General features: G+C 34.2%; 1 protein-coding gene across 2 annotated transcripts in view; it reads right to left on the bottom strand.

Annotated features, from left to right (window-relative positions):
* Nucleotides 1-18904, bottom strand: part of BMP5 (bone morphogenetic protein 5) — a 123209-nt gene that overhangs the window by 57600 nt on the left and 46705 nt on the right. For both annotated transcript variants that reach the window (XM_045543781.1, XM_045543779.1), the window contains one exon: nt 6899-7091. In XM_045543781.1, the coding sequence (XP_045399737.1) occupies nt 6899-7091 (193 nt within the window). The remainder of the gene's footprint in view (nt 1-6898; nt 7092-18904) is intronic.

Below are 18904 nucleotides of genomic sequence, written 5' to 3' on the forward strand. Positions count from 1 at the left end.
GAGTTTGAGGCTGCTGTGAGCTAGGCTGACGCCACAGTACTCACTCTAGCCCGGGCAGCAGAGCTAGACTCTGTCTCAAAAAAAATAAATAAATAAAATGTAACTGATGAAAAGCATGGCAGAAATGGAAAAACAAGTAGTATCCCCACTAAGAAAATTCAATCACTTTTCACTCTGCAGAATTTTTTTAATTGCCAAGACATTTTTAATATTTAGCAGGTTTCCTGGCATTACATCATCTCATATTTTTCCCCTGCAGAGAAATTTAAACATGTGCTACCAGGTATATACACAAGAGGTCCTCTCATTCAACAAGAAATAAAAGCATAAGACTTTTACCTATAGTCCAACCACTTTTCATTCCCCCAGAGAATAAGCAGTATACCCAGGACCAGGTCCTAAGAGCTTTTTTATACTGGGAATCTTACGATCCCAAATATAAAATTGTCAAAGAAAAATTAGCTGATATACTGTTTTATAGCACAAATTATTCCCATTTTTAGGTTAACTTACGATTTCAAATAGAGCAAGATTTCTCAACTTGGTACTGTGAACATTTTGGATCAGATCACTCTTTGTGGGGTGGAGGATCTGCCCTGTTTTAGGAGGTTTAGCATCATCCCTACACATAGCACTACCCTGACATATCTACACACTAAATGCCAGTAGCATACACACACACACCTCCCACCCCCGTCAACTGTGACAACCAAAAATGCCTCCACACATTGCTAACGTCTCCCGAGGGGCCAAATCGCCCCAGTTGAGATATACCAAAATACAGCATTATCCCTGCACACTGAAGAAACGCAAGCTATGCTTGAGTACTGTCGTAGACACTTCAGAGACAACATCATCTACCATTCGAGTGCCCTGCTCTGGCGCCCTGCTCTCAAGAGCCAGGGAAATCTTCCTGAGTGGAAATTGTCAGGGTACATTCTAAAGTATGTCCACAGAAGAATCACAAATCTTAGAGAAGGAGGGAGTAGATGATGTAAATATGAAGTTGACTGTGAACTGGAATGATGACAGCTTAGCTAAATATATCCAAGCAGTGAAGGTGGCTAATGACATCGAGCAGGCTAGCTTAAAATGTTTTTACAATGAAGTACAGAAATTTATATTCATAGCAGGGCATTAGGAGGAGGTTGACTTATACATAGCACATTTTCATTGGGGAATATATAAATATATATATTTGTGAAAAATTTAACTCGAGTAAAGCACTTAGCACAGTGCCAGACACATGGTGAGTGTCCATTAAATGCATAAGTGCTGGCTGCTATAATTAATAGTAACACCAGCATTGATCATTTTATTTGTATTGTTTAATGAATTATACCCTTAAACATTTTAGCACTTAGGAACTAACCTTCCTTCCTTTCTTTCTTTCTCTCTTTCTCTCTTTCTTTCTCTCTCTTTCTTTCTTTCTTTCTCTCCTTGTTTGTATTTTTTGCCCATAGAAAGTTCCTACTCATCTTGAAAAGCTCAACTCAAAGGTGAATTCCTCTGAGAGGCTTCCCCTAAGGTCCCTTACTCTTCCCAGTAAAGAATTAATTTTCTCTTCATTTGTATTTCCACAACACTTAGTGCCTATTTACATCATAGTTCTTAGCACATTGTATTATAGTTATTAAAGTCTGTGTGTGGCAGGCCCCACCGCAGCCCCTGGCCCTCAGGCTATGTGCTTTTGAGGTCGTATTTACTCGGCCTCATGTGTCCCCTCTGCTTGCCACATGGTAAGAGCTCAACAAAAGCAAGCCAAACTCAGCTGAATTATCTGGAAAATTCAATCATGTGGAAACCTCATTTCCCAATAATGCCAGATATATGAGGTGTGACTGAAGAGCAATGCCTTCTATATAGACTTGGGGGCTGTCAGCCTTATATGAAAAGATTAAATAAGTGAAATGATGCAAAGTGTGTTAACTTTTTACCAAGAAAAATAAAGATTTGGATAAATATCAGAACACTCCTTTAACTTGCACACATTTAAATATGAGTAGGGATAAATGAGGGAGTTGGGAGAGATCGTAGGAATAAAATATATAATTTTAAGAGCTATAAGTCTCACTAAGATAAATAAATAAGAAAAGAGGTGACATAATGGATCTGCCATATTTTTAATTTGATTACATAACACTGTCAAAGAATTTATAGACTAGATGGTTAATAGATCAGACCACATCTTGAATATAAAACATGTCCATCAAACATCAGTCTAAATTATTGCAAGAATCCCCACCAAGACACTCCTAGGCAATACCTTAGAGAAAATGAACTTTATATATGTGAAAATATACATGCATTGTTAAATGCACTGCATGAAAGAGTACAGTCTACAATGACTTTTCAATTGATTCTGAGTTTACTTCAAACTACCAAGTAGATAAAATCCACAAGTTTCATGATAGAAGTTTTGAGACCTGACCTTGCTTTAAAAACAGATACTAGTTTCTTTTCATATCTTCATTTTAGTTCCTTAAGAAATATATGAAACCACAAATAAGCAATACTTAAGAAAAATTAACTGGCTTTATAAGTACTTTTTCACATTGAAATTCTTTCCATTTTAACAGTGATCACATGATATGTAAATGAAATATTTTTAATCTAGTCCTCATCTCTTTTAGAGAATTAAAGTTTAAGTTCCAAATTAGCAGTAATTTTTTTCCAAAGAGTACAGAGAAGAAAAAAAATATTTATTATTTTCTGTGAGAAAACAATGTCTTCCATAGCTTAAGAAAAAATAAGTGCAACTTATTTTTAAATCCTAATGTTTTGTTTTGACTTTTCTCCTTCTGTACCTGGGAGAAGTTGAAAATGTTATTTTGTATAGATACGTGTAGCATAAATTTATTTCATTATCTTCTCTCACTCCTATAATTATGTACATTTCTGTTCATATAAATAATATTCATTTAAAAAATTTAGAAAGTACAGAAAGGGGTGAATAATTAAAATGTAAAATCATCCACAAACCTGCAATGAACATTTCAATGATTCCTTCCAATCTGTTTTGTACATGAATTTATTTAAAATTAGTATAATAATGTATATAATTATGTTTCTTGCTTTAGGTCAATTAACATTACAGTTTGAGCATTTTTCAGGGTTATTAAATATTTTTCAAAAACATAATTTTTATTTGCTATATGATATTCTTTCCAGAAAAAGCTTAACTTTTTCTCTTCTGTTTTACTTAAAAATGTCTTTAATTTTTGAATTATAAACAATAATATGGTGACAAGCATTTTTACATAAATCTTTGTCTACATTTATCTATTTCTCTGATGTTTCTATAAGATAAATTCATAAATAATAAGTCTGTCATCCTAACCTACCCAATTTCCATACCTCTTCAAGTGTATTTTAAAGAAGAATTCAACTATTTATCCAAAACTTGTGTTTTCAGCTATTAAGTTCACAGATAGTGTCAACAGTGTTGCTGACAAATTGGGTGGCATTCATTTCCTTATTAGACTTTGAAATCTACCAATTTTTGCATATACTAAAGATTAGGTAATAAAAGCAATTTTTTATTAAATAAAGACAGCATTATTTTACTTATTTACTTTTACATAAATGCAGGTATCAGCAAATAGCAGCTACTGTTATTATAATGGCAACCTATTTTTGGTTCTTTTATGTGTAGACTCCCATAAACTGAAATATATGCTCCTATTAAGTTATATGAATATATATTGGCCAATGTATTTATTAAGTATCAACTCTGGTTTTTACATTGGGATAAATATTGGTCCTTCTCAAATCATTTGAAATTATTTTTCTTGTTCTTAAATACTTATTTTTTTGTTTTTATTCTTTTCAGCTTCGTAAACTGAGACTTCCAGAGGTGTAGCAGTTTCCCCATGTGTGAATTCCAAAGTTCACACTCTTATTGCACTACATTATTATTTTCTATGGTGACTTTGAATCCACTATAGAAATCTGAAATATTCTATAAAGCATACTGCTATTTCTATATATTCTTTCCTTTAAACATTTTCATTTGGAAGAGAAAGAGAAGTGCAAAAAGTGAATCCTGCATCTATAGGCAATGACAGGGCACAAGATTGTACTTTCTTACAATGCAGAATAGTGAAAAACTGCTGGCAATGGATGAATGCCCATTTTAAAAACAGGGAAGTATTGTGCTAGAGATTTTTTGACTTAGTCAATAGTATATAAAATTGAAATATAAAGTATACATGTGTGAGTGTGAATGTTTTAGAATTGAAAAAAAAAATTGTAAAAAGATCTCAACTACATTGGCAAAAACAACTATTGGAGAGGACAATATCATAACCCTAGAAGACAAAGGTCATGAGTCAGCACAATACTTAATAGTAGGTGCTGAAAAATATGAACTTGGCAGAATTGAATTAATATTGAATTGAAAGAATGAATTTTTAAAAAATATTATTTGGTAAATTAGATAAAAACCTAAACAATCTACACTATCTCAGAGGTTAGCATGGCAATGCAAGAGAATGCCAAGCAAAGGTACACATGTACTTCAGATTTTATAAATCAATTTAAAGGATTTAGAAAAAAATACCAATGAAATTCTGAATCTGAGAGTAAATTTAAACACATGTTTAAAATAAGTAAAGACTTAGCCAAATTATACCTAAGAATACTGAGAGAACATGCAGTTATTATTGCAGAAACATTGAGAGTAATATTCTTAAAATCAGGAATAATTAGAAAAATACCAGAAGTTCAAGATAGACAAATGTCCCATTTTAAAAGAATTGAATTTTCCCAAAACTATGAAGTCTGGTGAGCTAAGCAACAATATCCATAAATATTCCAAAATGGATTATTAAAGAAAAATCAGCATTGATTCATTCAGAAATAAATCTATAAATTATTATCAATAGACCCTTCTATTAGTTCTTTATTTCCATCATTTTTATCATGTCTTAAATTATACAGTTCACATTCTTAGAAAATAGAAAGATGAAAGAAAGCTCAAAGGAAGATTTATTAGATAACAATCAAAAATATACTGAGCAGATAAAACAATGGATGTAAATACAAGATAGGACCTTTAATTGTGATTGGTATAAAATTCTATATTTAGATTAAATAAACAAATGAAATCCATAGGCTTAATGTACCAATGTTTCCTGTAAAAAATACTTGAGATGTAAAATAACCAACTACAAACTCAACATACATAAAAATATATGTGATTGACCAAAAATAAACATAATTCAAATATTTTAGGATATGTTGATGGAAGTAGTATTCCAGTTATGAGTAAAAATGATTTCAAAATATAAATTCATAGTAAGAAATTAGTAGCACTGAGGATGAAAAGAAAGAAAAAGAAATGACTTAAGACACTATCCCTTCCTAGAGTTCATAGTCCAAATGTGGAAACAGACAGAAAAAAAGAATTATAAATAAAACAATTATTAGTCATGATAACATTTAGAGTATTATTTTCAATTCTTGTCACCTGATTTTAAAAAATACTATCATTATTTAATATAAAAATAATATACTATTCACTAAACATGCCTGGCCCTGTCACTGAGAAAATAATATTAGTATTCTCATTCTATAAATGGGACCACTGGATTGAGATTTTTTAAAAATAAAACTCAACCACAGACAAATAGCTAGTAAGCATTAAAGTTGAGGAATAAACACGGGTCTTTGTGCCTTAAATTACTGCTCTTAAAAATAACAGTGCACGTAGACCAGAACATGTGCTCTGTTGAACAAGTGTTTCATAGAATATTAATAAGTACTAAACACCCAGACAGTTCATAGTCAAATAATGTTGAGGAAGACTAGCTAAAATAAAATTAACAGGTTGTTTTTAACCTTAAAGCCTTCCTAAGACTTTAATATTCTGATATGCAGTATGAACCTCCTAGATGGTCTAACTGGCAGGGTTTTCAGACATATTGGACCTCAGAAGCTTTTTATTTTTTTTTCATTGAGTGTGGTGAGGGGCTAGTATTCCATGGAACACCCACTGGGAAACTCTGGCACACTGGGAAGACCAAGAAAATTCTAAACATCAGGAACTAGACATAGTCAGCAAGGAGAGAAGCGGGCCTTAAGAGGATACAGGATAGCTATCTTTAAATATTTGTCTCACAGAAAGACTTAGATCCACCAAAAGGAGGATCTAGATCCGATGAATGTAAGCTACTAGGAGAGAGATACCACTTCAATGCAGGATTTCAATCAGATATATATATCAATTTTCAATCAGATATAGATAGATAGAGATATGCTGCCCAACAGAGGTGACTAATCACCTGTAAAGGTGTTACCCAAGGGATTTCTGCCTTGGGTTAAAGGTCAGAGAATACCACTAGGATTTATTTTTAACTCATAGTCAATGGTTCCTTTGTAGCCAATTAGCATCTGAAGTTTGTGTACAGTTAGCATTTCAGACTGTCCATTTTTATATCATTCTGAATTAAGCATCCTATAGCCAGAAGTCTTCAAAATACACATAACCAAGTGCATATGATTTACACTTACGCCAGTGAAAAGTAAAGCAGCACTTCTCTAATTTACAGAACACCAAGTGATTTAAATCATCTTAATTATAAATTTCATGTGGGCAGAACAAAATGGAAGTTCTCTGGGGTGAAGACAAATTTACAAATTGAGACAATAGGCCTAGAAACCACATACAGGAAAGCATGAGACCATTTAATACACAGATCGGTGTCAGGAGTAGGGAAAAGCTATGGAACGTAGAGCTCAATTACTCTTACTTTTCAATGTGTCTCTACCTGGCCCTGGCTGTCATTATACCCAAAGAAAACATGGTTAATTTGATAGATCACATGACTTACCAATGGCTTTTATTAAAATGTAACATTTGTTTGGCAGGGTAATAAGTTAGATATAAAGCTGATACCTATTTGTGTATTCCTTGATGATCTGATATATGCTAATCTTAATTGTTTCATTTTCAAACCGGCTGTTGCTCCTGTCCTTGTATATCCTGAATTCAGCGGCTGTCACCGCCTCTCCGTGAGGAATTTGAGTAAGATCAAACCGAAATTCTTTGTAATGCCTTCGCTGGTGAGAAAAATCCTTGTCTCTTTCAACTGGAAAAAAAGAAAAAAAAAGAAAGGAAGGAAAAAGTTAGTCCTTTATAAAATATGGAAATTAATGGTAAATTCTTCAGCTTTGAAAATGAAAACAAACAAGCGGGATAGTATAAAACTGGAAAAACACTAAAACCACAAACTCATACGTGTTTCCAGTTAAAGGAAATTCCACAAACCAACAGCCTTCAGTTCAAAAGCAATATAACCTCTGTGGTTTTATACAAATTCCTGGATCCTAAATGGAAAGGTTATCCAAAAGTGTTTTAAAAAGTGAAGGTTGTAAGGTGATTGCTAGATGTATCAAGTATCAGAGCGCAGAAAATTTCATACAGGAATTAGGAATGTGTTATAGAAACCTCCAGCATTCTAGGTGAAGTCAGTGGAGTTGCACCTAAGGACTGTGTTTATGGCATTTCAGACATCAAGTAAAGAAAACAAAATAATTTTTGCAAGAAATATTATTGCTAAAATGTCTTCCCCAGAAAAGTTTTTCTCCTTTCAGCAAATGAAATGTTTCTCTTCTTCTGTCTGTTTTTCAAGGTGCTTTCATAAATTCTTACCCTGGTACCGTATAAGGTCTCCCAAAGACCTCTCTCTGTCTGGTCTTACTTAAAATTGGGAGGGGAATGTATTTTCCTCCTTTAGCAACCCTCCAACCAAATGAAGTCAAAGAACTGCTCCTTTTGGGACTGTATTAAGAAAAGTTGAAGAATTTAGGACAGAATGTGTCAGACATATTGTTATATAATTTGGTTTTGTAAGATAGTATATTATCTGATAAGATCTATGTCTAGGGGGTACCAAAAACTTTCCTAATGAACTACATTATACAAAGGGTCCATTTAATTTATAGAAATGCAATATCATTTGATGGAGTTAAGTTTCTCAGTATTGGTAGGTTTCTCAAAAATCTTAGTTATCTAGGATAATAAAGAATAGTGTTACAAAAAATCCATTGCAAGGCACTGTGTGCAAGGTGTTGCAAAATTACAGCCTGCAACAATATTTTTTTAAAAAAAATTGTTCCAGTGATATATTTTATTGCTAAAATTTTGTCATAAAAAGATAAAAATTGTACAAATGGTATAAATGGATTCACAAAGTACAAAAATTGGATTAAGGCTGGGCACCATGGCTCATGCCTGTAATCCTAGCATTCTGGGTGGCCAAGGCAGGAGGATTGCTCCATCTCAGGAGTTGGAGACCAGCCTGAATAAGAGCAAGACCCTGTCTCTACTAAAAATAGAAAAATTAGCTGGGCATTGTGGCCTGTGCCTATAATCCCAGCTACTTGGGAGGCTGAGGTAGGAGGATCACTTGAACCCAGGAGCTTGAGGTGACAGTGAGCTATGATGACACCACCACACTCTATCTGGGATGACAGATCAAGACTCTATCTCAAAAAAAAAGAAAAATTGAGGCCGGGCGCGGTGGCTCACACCTATAATCCTAGCACTCTGAGAGGCTGAGGCGGGTGGATCGCTCGAGGTCAGGGTTCGAGAACAGCCTGAGCAAGAGCGAGACCCTGTCTCTACTAAAAATAGAAAGAAATTATATGGACAGCTAAAAATATATATAGAAAAAATTAGCTGGGCATGGTGGTGCATGCCTGTAGTCCCAGCTACTCGGGAGGCTGAGGCAGTAGGATCGCTTAAGCCCAGGAGTTTGAGGTTGCTGTGAGCTAGGCTGACGCCACGGCACTCACTCTAGCCTGGGCAACAGAGTGAGACTCTGTCTCAAAAAAAAAAAAAAAGAAAAATTGGATTAAGATACAATAAATATCTCTAGAAGATTAATTTAAATTATGTCAACACTGCTATAAATATATGAAACTTGGGATCCTAAAATAGAGAAAGGGTTAAGACTATAGAAAGGAGAAAAGGATAATGACCATCCAGAAATGATACTAGGGAGCCAGGGCTGCCAGACCATCATGCTCCAGAGACAGATGAGTGCCATGTCTGAAGCTCAAGACAATGGAACCCACAATCCCTTGCCTTCCTCCTCCAAAATAATCCCTGATTTATTTTCTCTAGTAGAGTAGAAGGTGGTTTAAGAGAGCAAGGAGCTCACCCCTACCTACATCTTACACACCTAAGCCAGCAAACAGAAAAATGTAAGCTACACCTGGAGGCAGTTTTAAAACATGTTTTTAAAAATGGGGTCTCACTGTGTTGCCCAGGCTGGGCTCAAACTGTTATGCTCAAGTTATCCTCCTACTTCCTTCCTGAATAGCTGGGACAACAGGTGTGTTCCACACACCCAACTGGAGGCATTTTTGTCTTGTGGAGCTTTGCAAGGATGGTGCTCTTAGGGTGTCTAAATCACGCTAACACTACCTCACTTGATTCATGAAATTTTGCTTTCTTTACAGTATCATTATCTTGTTTCTAAGAGAGATCCATTTCTAGAGGGATCATTAATCAACTTTTCCCCAAATAAGGATGATAACCCCATTTGTAAGATGCTATTTTGGTCCATAATTTAAACCTCTTCTCTGTTTAAACTTTTGCTGGCAATAGTCATAACTTTTATTTTCAGGGAACTAAATTTAACTCACTGTATTCTTAATTTTCTGATTCTAAATTTAAATGAAGTAGATGACAATATATAACAGCATTTAAATAGCACTTATGGTATGCCAGGCATTATTCTAAGCATTTTATCATTGTATTAATATTCACAGATTACACTTTATAATAATCTATAAAGTAGATTCTATTATTGTCCTTATTTTGAAGATGAAAAAACTGAGGTGGCATAGAGAATAAATACCTTCCCAAAGGATCTAAACCCAGGTGTCACCAAGCTATGATTCTCAAATGCCAGAATATGCTGCTTCTGTTTATGCACTATTGCTTTGTCCTATTTTATTAACACAGACCTAAAATCTTGCATTCTCAAGTCCAAAATCCAAAAAAGTTCTGAAACCTGAATATTTGGCTTCAAGTTCATTTGACAGAAGAGCCAGAAATTAACCGATGTGAAGTGATTTAAAGTCTTTATTTATCACATTTTATATAAATATTTACTGCTTTGCTGCAGAAGGTTCATGTATTTGATTAGGTAACACTGTCCTAGCCCCTGATGGAGGAGTTCCATATTTCATGATGAAAGCACCAACCAGCCATTCAAAAATATATATTTCTACATTCTGAAAGATAATATTCAAAATTCCGAGTGATAAAAACCATTATTTAATTTTTCATTAACAATACATTTTGTTTGAAATTTAAACCGATTTAGAAAAGCAAACTATAGTCCTGGAAATAAGTGCTGAGACATGAGCTTCTTAGGATCCAATCTAAAGTGTGCACCTGCATAATGCAGATGAGTATTGAATTCATGTTATGTAAAGTCATCTACTGTTCTGGAATCCCCTCTGAGATGTTAGGGTAATAAAGTAGAAAGCTAGAATTTCAGCCGTTATTATAAAATTTCAGTTTCCTAATCCAAGCTATTTAACTTAAACCCTTAAGGGGACAAATTTTCAAAGAGTTTAATAAAATTTTGTATTAAATATACCACACAGAATAAAGTTGCATTTCAGATTTGTCTAGTAATTCAAATTCCTATATCCTACTGCTTTGAATCATAATTGCAACAATAAATTCCATGGGACATGTTGGAGTGAGTAATGGAATGAGACTTGTATTTATATAGCCTTGCACTCTTAATGATGCCCACAAATATTCAGCAAGGTAATCTTAGTTACCTCAAAGACTAATGCTAGGGAGGTGGCAAATATTAATATCCCTGACTTAAGAATATGAAATTGGGTGATGACAGCTAGGTGGTAACAGATGTTTGTCTCCTAAAGCTCATTATAAATCTTTGTTCAACGTCCATACCACCTACATAATGACATCCTACTGTTCAGCACTGAGAGACCAGTTCACTGTTAGTATATTTAAACAGTCTTTCAGCAGTACACAAAAAAAGTAAAGAATAAGCTAGATAGTAAGGAGTTTGATCACCAATGTGTGGTTACTGTCTAACAAAATGCAATACTTAATCCAGAGAAGTTTTCTAATAAATATCAGTTAAAGGAAAGATTGCATGAATGTATCAAAATCTAGTCCTGTCTTTCCACTCAGCATCTCCTGCTGCATTACTTCCTTGGCTGAAGGCATGGTAATTTATTTTAGCATCGTTTGTATGGTACAAATTTCATTTAATTTTCACAACCCTACTTATGTCCATCAGTTTTATAACTTGCCCAAGAGCCCAAAACTTAGAAATGGAAAATAACAGATTTCATCCCAGGGTCAAGATTTCAATTTCCAAGCCCTCAACACAACTCTCAGTGTGTTTTTCTGGATTGAGTGGGGGTTTTTTTAAGTTGTTTTTGTACTCTAATTATTTCTTGGGAAAGTTGATCTTTTTTCAGTGCTTTTATTCTCTCTGCAAAGAACCTTCCCCTCTATGATTCTCTTACAATATAGGAGATGCCATTCTTTCTAGACTCAGTTCATTCTCCTAGAACCCACCTCCTCCAATCTTTATCTTAGCAAATGTGCTGTATTCTATTCATTTATTTAAAATTGATCCCATATCTTATCTAAGGAAATTTTCATGAATTAACAAATGATTATATTAATAATTTAAATAAATAGTGCATAATATGTATGTTAGTATGCAACATCATACTTTTACTACAGCCATATGTTGGAATGTAATTGTAACTTTCAATTTTGAAATAATCATAACTCACCAGCTAGATTCTTCCATATCCTAACCTTTTCATTGTCAGACCCACCACCAAAATCAAGACTCCCAAAACAGGTGAAAATGAACATACACTCACATTTGGCATCCCTTAAATGTAAGTTTTTGTTAGGAGAGACCTTTGGCTTCTTCATATTATAAAAATTTTAGTATTTAATAAATATTAAACATTGTTTCTGCATACATTAAAGTGTTTTATAACCTATTGTGATGGTAAGTGACTTGGGAAGGCTAAATGATATGAAAGTAAACAAGAAGAAAAAAATCAGGGAAGTGTGTATTATTATTTACGTTGAGATTCATATTATATTAAATATTCAGTCCTTTTAATTTACTCTTTATATGTCACAGCAACGAAATACCATGAGTTTCCTGAGTCTTTATCATCCTTTCTAGCAAAATCTGTTTTACCAGATGAAAATATGCAAGATTTCATAAAAGCCATACTCACATTCCTATTTGGTAGTGGAAACTGTCTCTTTATTGGAAAAAAAACAAACAAATAAAATGAAACAAGAAAACAAACAAGCAGGGGTTTTAGCTCATCTAAGCCAGACTGAGACTTGTCAAAGGGGATAAAAGGGCACTGTGTTAAGACATATTGAGATCAGGCGTTAACACTATTCTCTAGCAGAAATTGTTCTTTTATCCCAAACTAAAGGCATCATCTCGGTCACATGAGGCAGGAAAGAGAGTTTAGGAACAAATATAACTAGATTTAAAGCACAGACCTTGTATCAGTCGATTCACTTATGATAATTATATTTAAAGAGATCACAACAATCTGTCCAAACTTGAATATGTGCTGGCATATGTAACAAGATCAATATGGGACATTTTGCCAAACAGCCACACAGAGATTCCATTAATGTCACAGACTCTTCTCCCATTGCCATTTATGGCACATGCATGTTTTGAAGATTTCCAGGTGTAATCCATTGAATATCACCATAAAAGTTAAAAGAAAGTAAAGTTTACAATGGTATAATTTATGTATTTCCATGGATCGAGTCACGTGGGTCATCCCACATATTAGCATGTGAAATTATTCCTTTCAAATAAGTCCATCAACAGAGGGTTGTTTATTTGAGTGGATGGTTGCCAAGAGTGCTCTCTAAAAAAATTAAATGGAATTACTGTACTGTACACACACAAAAAAAATTCACAGAAAATAAACCATCAAAACTTCAGCAAACTTACACATTTTACCACTCAAATCACAATCATAGTGATGGTGCTGAATATACTTCCTTCTGCTTCTAGGGAGTAGGTTTCTTTGTATACTCCAAACATTTCCATCTATGTGAAACTACAGAGCTATCTAGAGAAACCAAAAGCTCAACTACACTGACAGAAAAAGAGAAATAATTTATTATTATATTTTGGTTTAAAAGGTGGTAACATCACAACATCCAAGAGGTAAAATATGAATCAGAAGATTCCCATTCCATGATTAATGGGGTGATAATGAAAAGAAACAGGATTGCCTTTATATAAACACCAAACTATGTCCTAAATGTGCTCAATTGCCAAAGTTCTGCAAAGATTAAACAACTTTTAAGAGACACACTGAAGCCTTTTATTGTTTAGATATAACTTAACAGAAATTAATGACTGATTAAAGTCTTTTCTTTTCCCCAAATACCTCTCTGAATGACTTTATCACTAATAGAAATTGGATAGAAATGTCTTGGGCTAAATATTTTCATGTCTACCATATCTGAAGAGTAGAATTAATTAACAGAGGATTACAGTTTTATCTATGTGGTGATTTATCTGCAGTTTTAAGGAGATGCATTCATGGGCAATCAGTCTTAATCTCCCACACAAGAGCTGTAACTTGGAAGATGCAAATAGAATCAGTAGCTGTAAAGCAAAGATAGCATTCTCACAGGAGCCTAGCCAGCTGTTGAAAGAATACAGATCATTGTTTGCTGCTGAGTGCAAAAAATCATTAAGAGATTACTCATAGAATTATTACTTATCTGTGTTGCATTTTAAAAGTAAAAGAAATAAAAGCAAAGACATCATGTGCATGCCAAGATGTATCACTTCACAAGACATCCTTTACTGACTATTTCACTGACAAACGTAAACTTGGTTCTATAAAGACCTATTTATTGGTCAGTGAATGAATATGTACATGTTTTCCATGAATGGATAACCATACCAGAGAGTGCAGTAAACTTCAGATTCCAGAAGTCCTAAGAGCCTCTTAACACCATAGTAATGTGTGACCTGAACAGAAGAAAATTGTCCCCCTGAATATTTTGTTTCAAGGAACAATTTCAGTTGACTTTCAAATTTTCTATAGTTCAAATACTTTTACTCATAAATGCTTCTTGAATAAAGTTTTATAAAGAAGTAAAATCTCAAGAGAAAGATGAGATGGTTAAATAATTTTAATATTCTAATATGATAACTAAACATATTGATTTGCAATGTCATTTTAAAATACAATGGATATAATTTGGAAATTTAAGAAACTTAATTGATCCAATATTTATATGTGAATTTTTTTTACTTTTTTTTAAATATAACAATTTAAGGACACAAAGAATTAATAAAGAATTAATTCTTATATAAAGAAAGTTTTGAAATTGGAATGATAGTGGTGTCAAGATTTTTCTATCCTCCTGAGATTAGTCAGGTCCAACACTGAGCCCACAGTGGCTATTTAGAATACTATAATGATAACAGCTCTAAATACCAAGCATTGGTATGAAAATTGATATATTCAATAATTAAGTCAATAACAAATAAGCAATGATAGCAATAAACTAATTAATGATAGTTATAATAAATTAGTAAATTTCACCTTTTTATTTCTTCCTCCTTATTTGATCCAGTAAATCAGAGGCTCCGTTATCTTCCCCAAGGTATAGATAAAAGACATTAACTTTCTCTCAAAGTGAGTCATCTACAAAGCCAGAAATAGTATCTAGATCATATACCTCCTAATTTAATGTTCTTTGCACTAGAGTTTCAACTAATGCTGACTGCCACTTCTCTCTCAGGGCAAAAATGTTCCTTTTCTATTCCATGGTCAATCTTTCTACTTGAGCCTTGCCCCCAATCTCCTGGTCTTGTTCTTAGCATGTTCTCTCCTCCTGTGAATTTAGTTTCTTCCTCTACCTTATGTTAATGCCCTGGAGACAACAGAACCCTTAGGACATACCTGCAGATGAACAGAGATGGGTTTACAGACTTGTTTCAACATGTGTCATGGGACAGATGCCACAGGGAGTCTCAGGGAGAAAGGACTGATTCAGGATTATGTTAGATTATTTGGGAGAGGGTTCAAAGAGGCAGGGTTTTGCTCTGGACTGGGTGTTCCCAGGAAAGAGAATTAACTTTATCATTTGGTATCTTAAAATTTAATAAAATTCTCTAAGGGAATAAGGAAGGAAGGATAAAGCTCTAATTGGTAAAGAAACAACAGTCAGTAATATTATCCAAGAAAGCGGATGTTTGGTCATTTTTGAGATATGTACAATGGTCTTGTTTTTAATCTGTGCTCAGACATGATTATGGAGTGGTCTTGTTTTTGTCTTTCTCCCTTATGATCACAGAGGTCTTGTCCAATGTTAATATACTGTGAAATTATTTCCGGTTAGCAGAACTGAGTGCCAGTCCAGCTCCTAGCTACTCCAAGGCATAGCTAATAGGTCCAGACCATCTCCTGGCTATCAAGTACTAACTTTCCTGTTCTCACCTTCCATATTCACTCACCTTGATTAAGCTAAAAATAGCTACTTTGCTACTCTGCATTTATTCAATCCTGAAATATTAGATAACTTCTCCTGGCCAACTCTAATCCTGGAGTTCCCAACCACCCCTCCCACCACCTGTTAGGGACCAGGCCCACAGAACTCCTCTGTGGCCCCCTCCCATCCCACCGTCCATGGAAAAATTGTCTATTGTCTTCCAAGAAACTTAGAAAAGCCACCACCGCCCCCACTCAGGTACACAGCAGGAGGTAAGCAGCAGTGAGCAATCGAGCTTCCTCAGTATTTACAGCTGCTCCCCATCTCCCCATCCATACCATCACCTCTCAAGATCCACCCAACCCAGCAGCCAGTAGGTAGAAAAATGGTCCTCCATGAAACCAGTCCCTGGTGCCAAAAAGGTTGCTCTAATAGTTAAAGACATATAAGAAGAAAAGACATGGGAGCTCAGAGTGAGAAGGAGTGGGCCTGCTCTACATAGGAAAGAGGAAGACATAGATGGAGATGGATAGAGAGAGAAAGAGAAAAAGAGAGAGAGAGATCTCTTAGCATAGTGCTGGAACACAGCAAGTTCTCAAAAAGCCATAGCAATCATAATATAAATCACTTTCCAATTGCATTATAAATATTGTGTCACCTTGTATTTACTATATGAGTAAGATACTTGAGAAAAATATCCATGATTTCTTTTTGTTTTGCTTTTTATCTTCGTATAAGCAAGGCACAGTGGCTTATGCTTATAATCCTAGCACTGTGGGAGGCTAAGGCTGGAGGATCCCTTGAGCTCAGGAGTTTGAGACCAGCCTGAGCAAGAACAGAGACCCCGTCTCTACTAAAAATAGAAAAAATTAGCTGGGCGTTGTGGTGGGCGCCTATAGTCCCAGCTACTCGGGAGGCTGAGGCAGGAGGATCTCTTGAGCCCAGAAGTTTGAGGTTGCTGTGAGCTAGGCTGATGCCACGGCACTCTAGCCCAGGCAACAGAGTGAGACTGTCTCAAAAGAAAAAAAGAATGTTAATTTCTTTATCTGGAATATAGGTTTATCAATAAAAGAGATAAATATTATTGTGGGTTTTTTTAATTTTGTTATTGGGGAGTTAAAAAAGATTTCAGGTTAAATTTCTACAATGGAGGATAGGTAGAAAATAATTGTGTTTACTTAAAGTCTTGTTTAGATATTTCACATCGCTAAGGTGGACCACGTAGTACCCCATATCATTGACATTCACATATTGCCCAGAAATATCAGTCCAATAAAATTGCTAGTTCCAACAAATTCTCCTCAAAGGAGTCTTAAAGTCATTTAGTTATTTTTATCACGGAGGACACCAATGCATTCTGAGGTATAGAAAATATTTTTATTGTTTTTATTATGAGCATTTTATATAGTAAATTGTTAATTGGAAGTTAAAAATAAATATTCATCTTTTGTGGGTTAAATATTAATATTGTGTCAAAAATTAGTTTGGAATAACACAGAAGATGATACTTGATTAAAATACATTTTATATAATAAAAATGGTTACTTAATTATAAGTGAATATATTTACTATACAAATAATGGATTTCAATCACACTGTGTACAAATATTTGAGAAAATTTTGTGTTTGCCTATAAGGAGTCAACATAAAAGCACAACTGTTGGATAGTCACCTTTGGTAAATATTTAGCTCTTAAGTTTTCTTTAGTGGAAAAATCTGTTCCTTTTATAGATTGCCTGGCAGCTAGAGGTCAACCATTCTAATCTCACCAGATTTCGCTGAATGACCTCGTGAATTCTTCTGCTCCATTAGTAAAATAAAACAGTCCATTTTTAACCAGCTGAAGGTGCTAGAGGTTACAGTAAGTCCATGTACAGCAAAGAGCCTTCCTTTACATCTTGAAATCAATGAAATGATACTTTATCTACAGTGAGTATTTGTGGTTAGCTGACAAAAACAGGTCAAAGGTTTTGTGAGTTGTCTTCTGAGATCGCTCAGTGCCTTCTCTAATGACTGATAATTGAAAACAGAGACTGGGACTATCAAATGTGGTGGGTGACAGATAAGCAGTAGATTAATGCCAATACTTGGTTACAGGACACTAAAAGGTCAGGAGTCACAGGAATTAGCTATTGTGCTACTGTGAAAAGACAGACATCCAAAGTCTATTATCCCCTTAATAGTTCTTCCCATAGCCTGAAATCTATTTTCACTTCCTTAGGTTATAATTTAGAGATAACCTTGATGTCATTTTAGACATGATGTCAACGTGAAGTCACTCACTCTAAGTGTATCCATACTTAGGATTTGCATGATTTTACTTATATAATGAAGAAATGTTTTTATATCACATTTTTAGTGTACTCTGTGCTCATTTTGGAGAATTTTAGGAACATTTTATTTAAAAAAAAATAATTATACTCAACAGAAAGAACACTTGGAAAAATAGAAAAGTTGACAATTATATTACATTTGTTCAGAATTTCTCTACGAGGGAAAAAGGAAGTGGGTTTAAGTCAGAGTTTGTGTAGTTTAAAGGATATGAGAATTTTCATAGCTGAACAAACAAATAAATGTCTATCTCAAATTAGCTGCTTTACACTTTAAATCAGTATGATAACTTTTATAAGGTTCACTCAAGTTCAATTTGTAGTTCAATCTGTCATTTTGAACAAAAGCAAACTATACATTTTCCTGCAAATGAGTTGCATCGGTGAAGTTTGATACATGCAATGAAGTCATGGAGAAATGTGGTTATACTTATTGACATATAAAGTTAATGGAGACACAACTACTTGGTTTAACAGTTTGCTACGAAGAGGAATAAAACTATCTATAAGAATATATTACATATGCACTCTATAACTAATACAGGAGTAGCTGATTTTTCTGTTCTGCTTAGGCAAGAACTACAAGTGGCCACTGGTGCCCCAGGTTTCTTTCCCAAGAAGTGATTATTTGCTTTCTGCCTCCCCCAGTAGACTTTCAGCTTGATAAAAGCAGCATTTTTGCTTAGCTCATTGCTATATACTCAGCTCCTACCTGAATCCCTGGCACAGAGTAGTATTCAATATATTAAATATATGAATAATTATTGAACATAGGAATATATATATGGGTTTTTTTAATTTTGGTTTGGTTTTTTTTTTTCAGCTTTTGTTTTCTTTTTGTTTTCTTGATTGTTTCAGGAAGGAGATTAAATCCAGACCCTGTTATTCCAACTAAATCAAAAGCCAAACCCCTCAACCATCTATTCTTAAATGAGCCCTACCAATGCTACAAAATAGTATTCCTTCTAATGGTATATTTATTTTTCCTTTCTTCTTTGAAAGAAATTCAAATAAATAATGGTAGCTTAGAGAATCCTAATGTAAT

This window comes from Lemur catta, chromosome 2 (assembly GCF_020740605.2).
Source record: "Lemur catta isolate mLemCat1 chromosome 2, mLemCat1.pri, whole genome shotgun sequence".
Lineage (NCBI taxonomy): Eukaryota > Metazoa > Chordata > Mammalia > Primates > Lemuridae > Lemur > Lemur catta.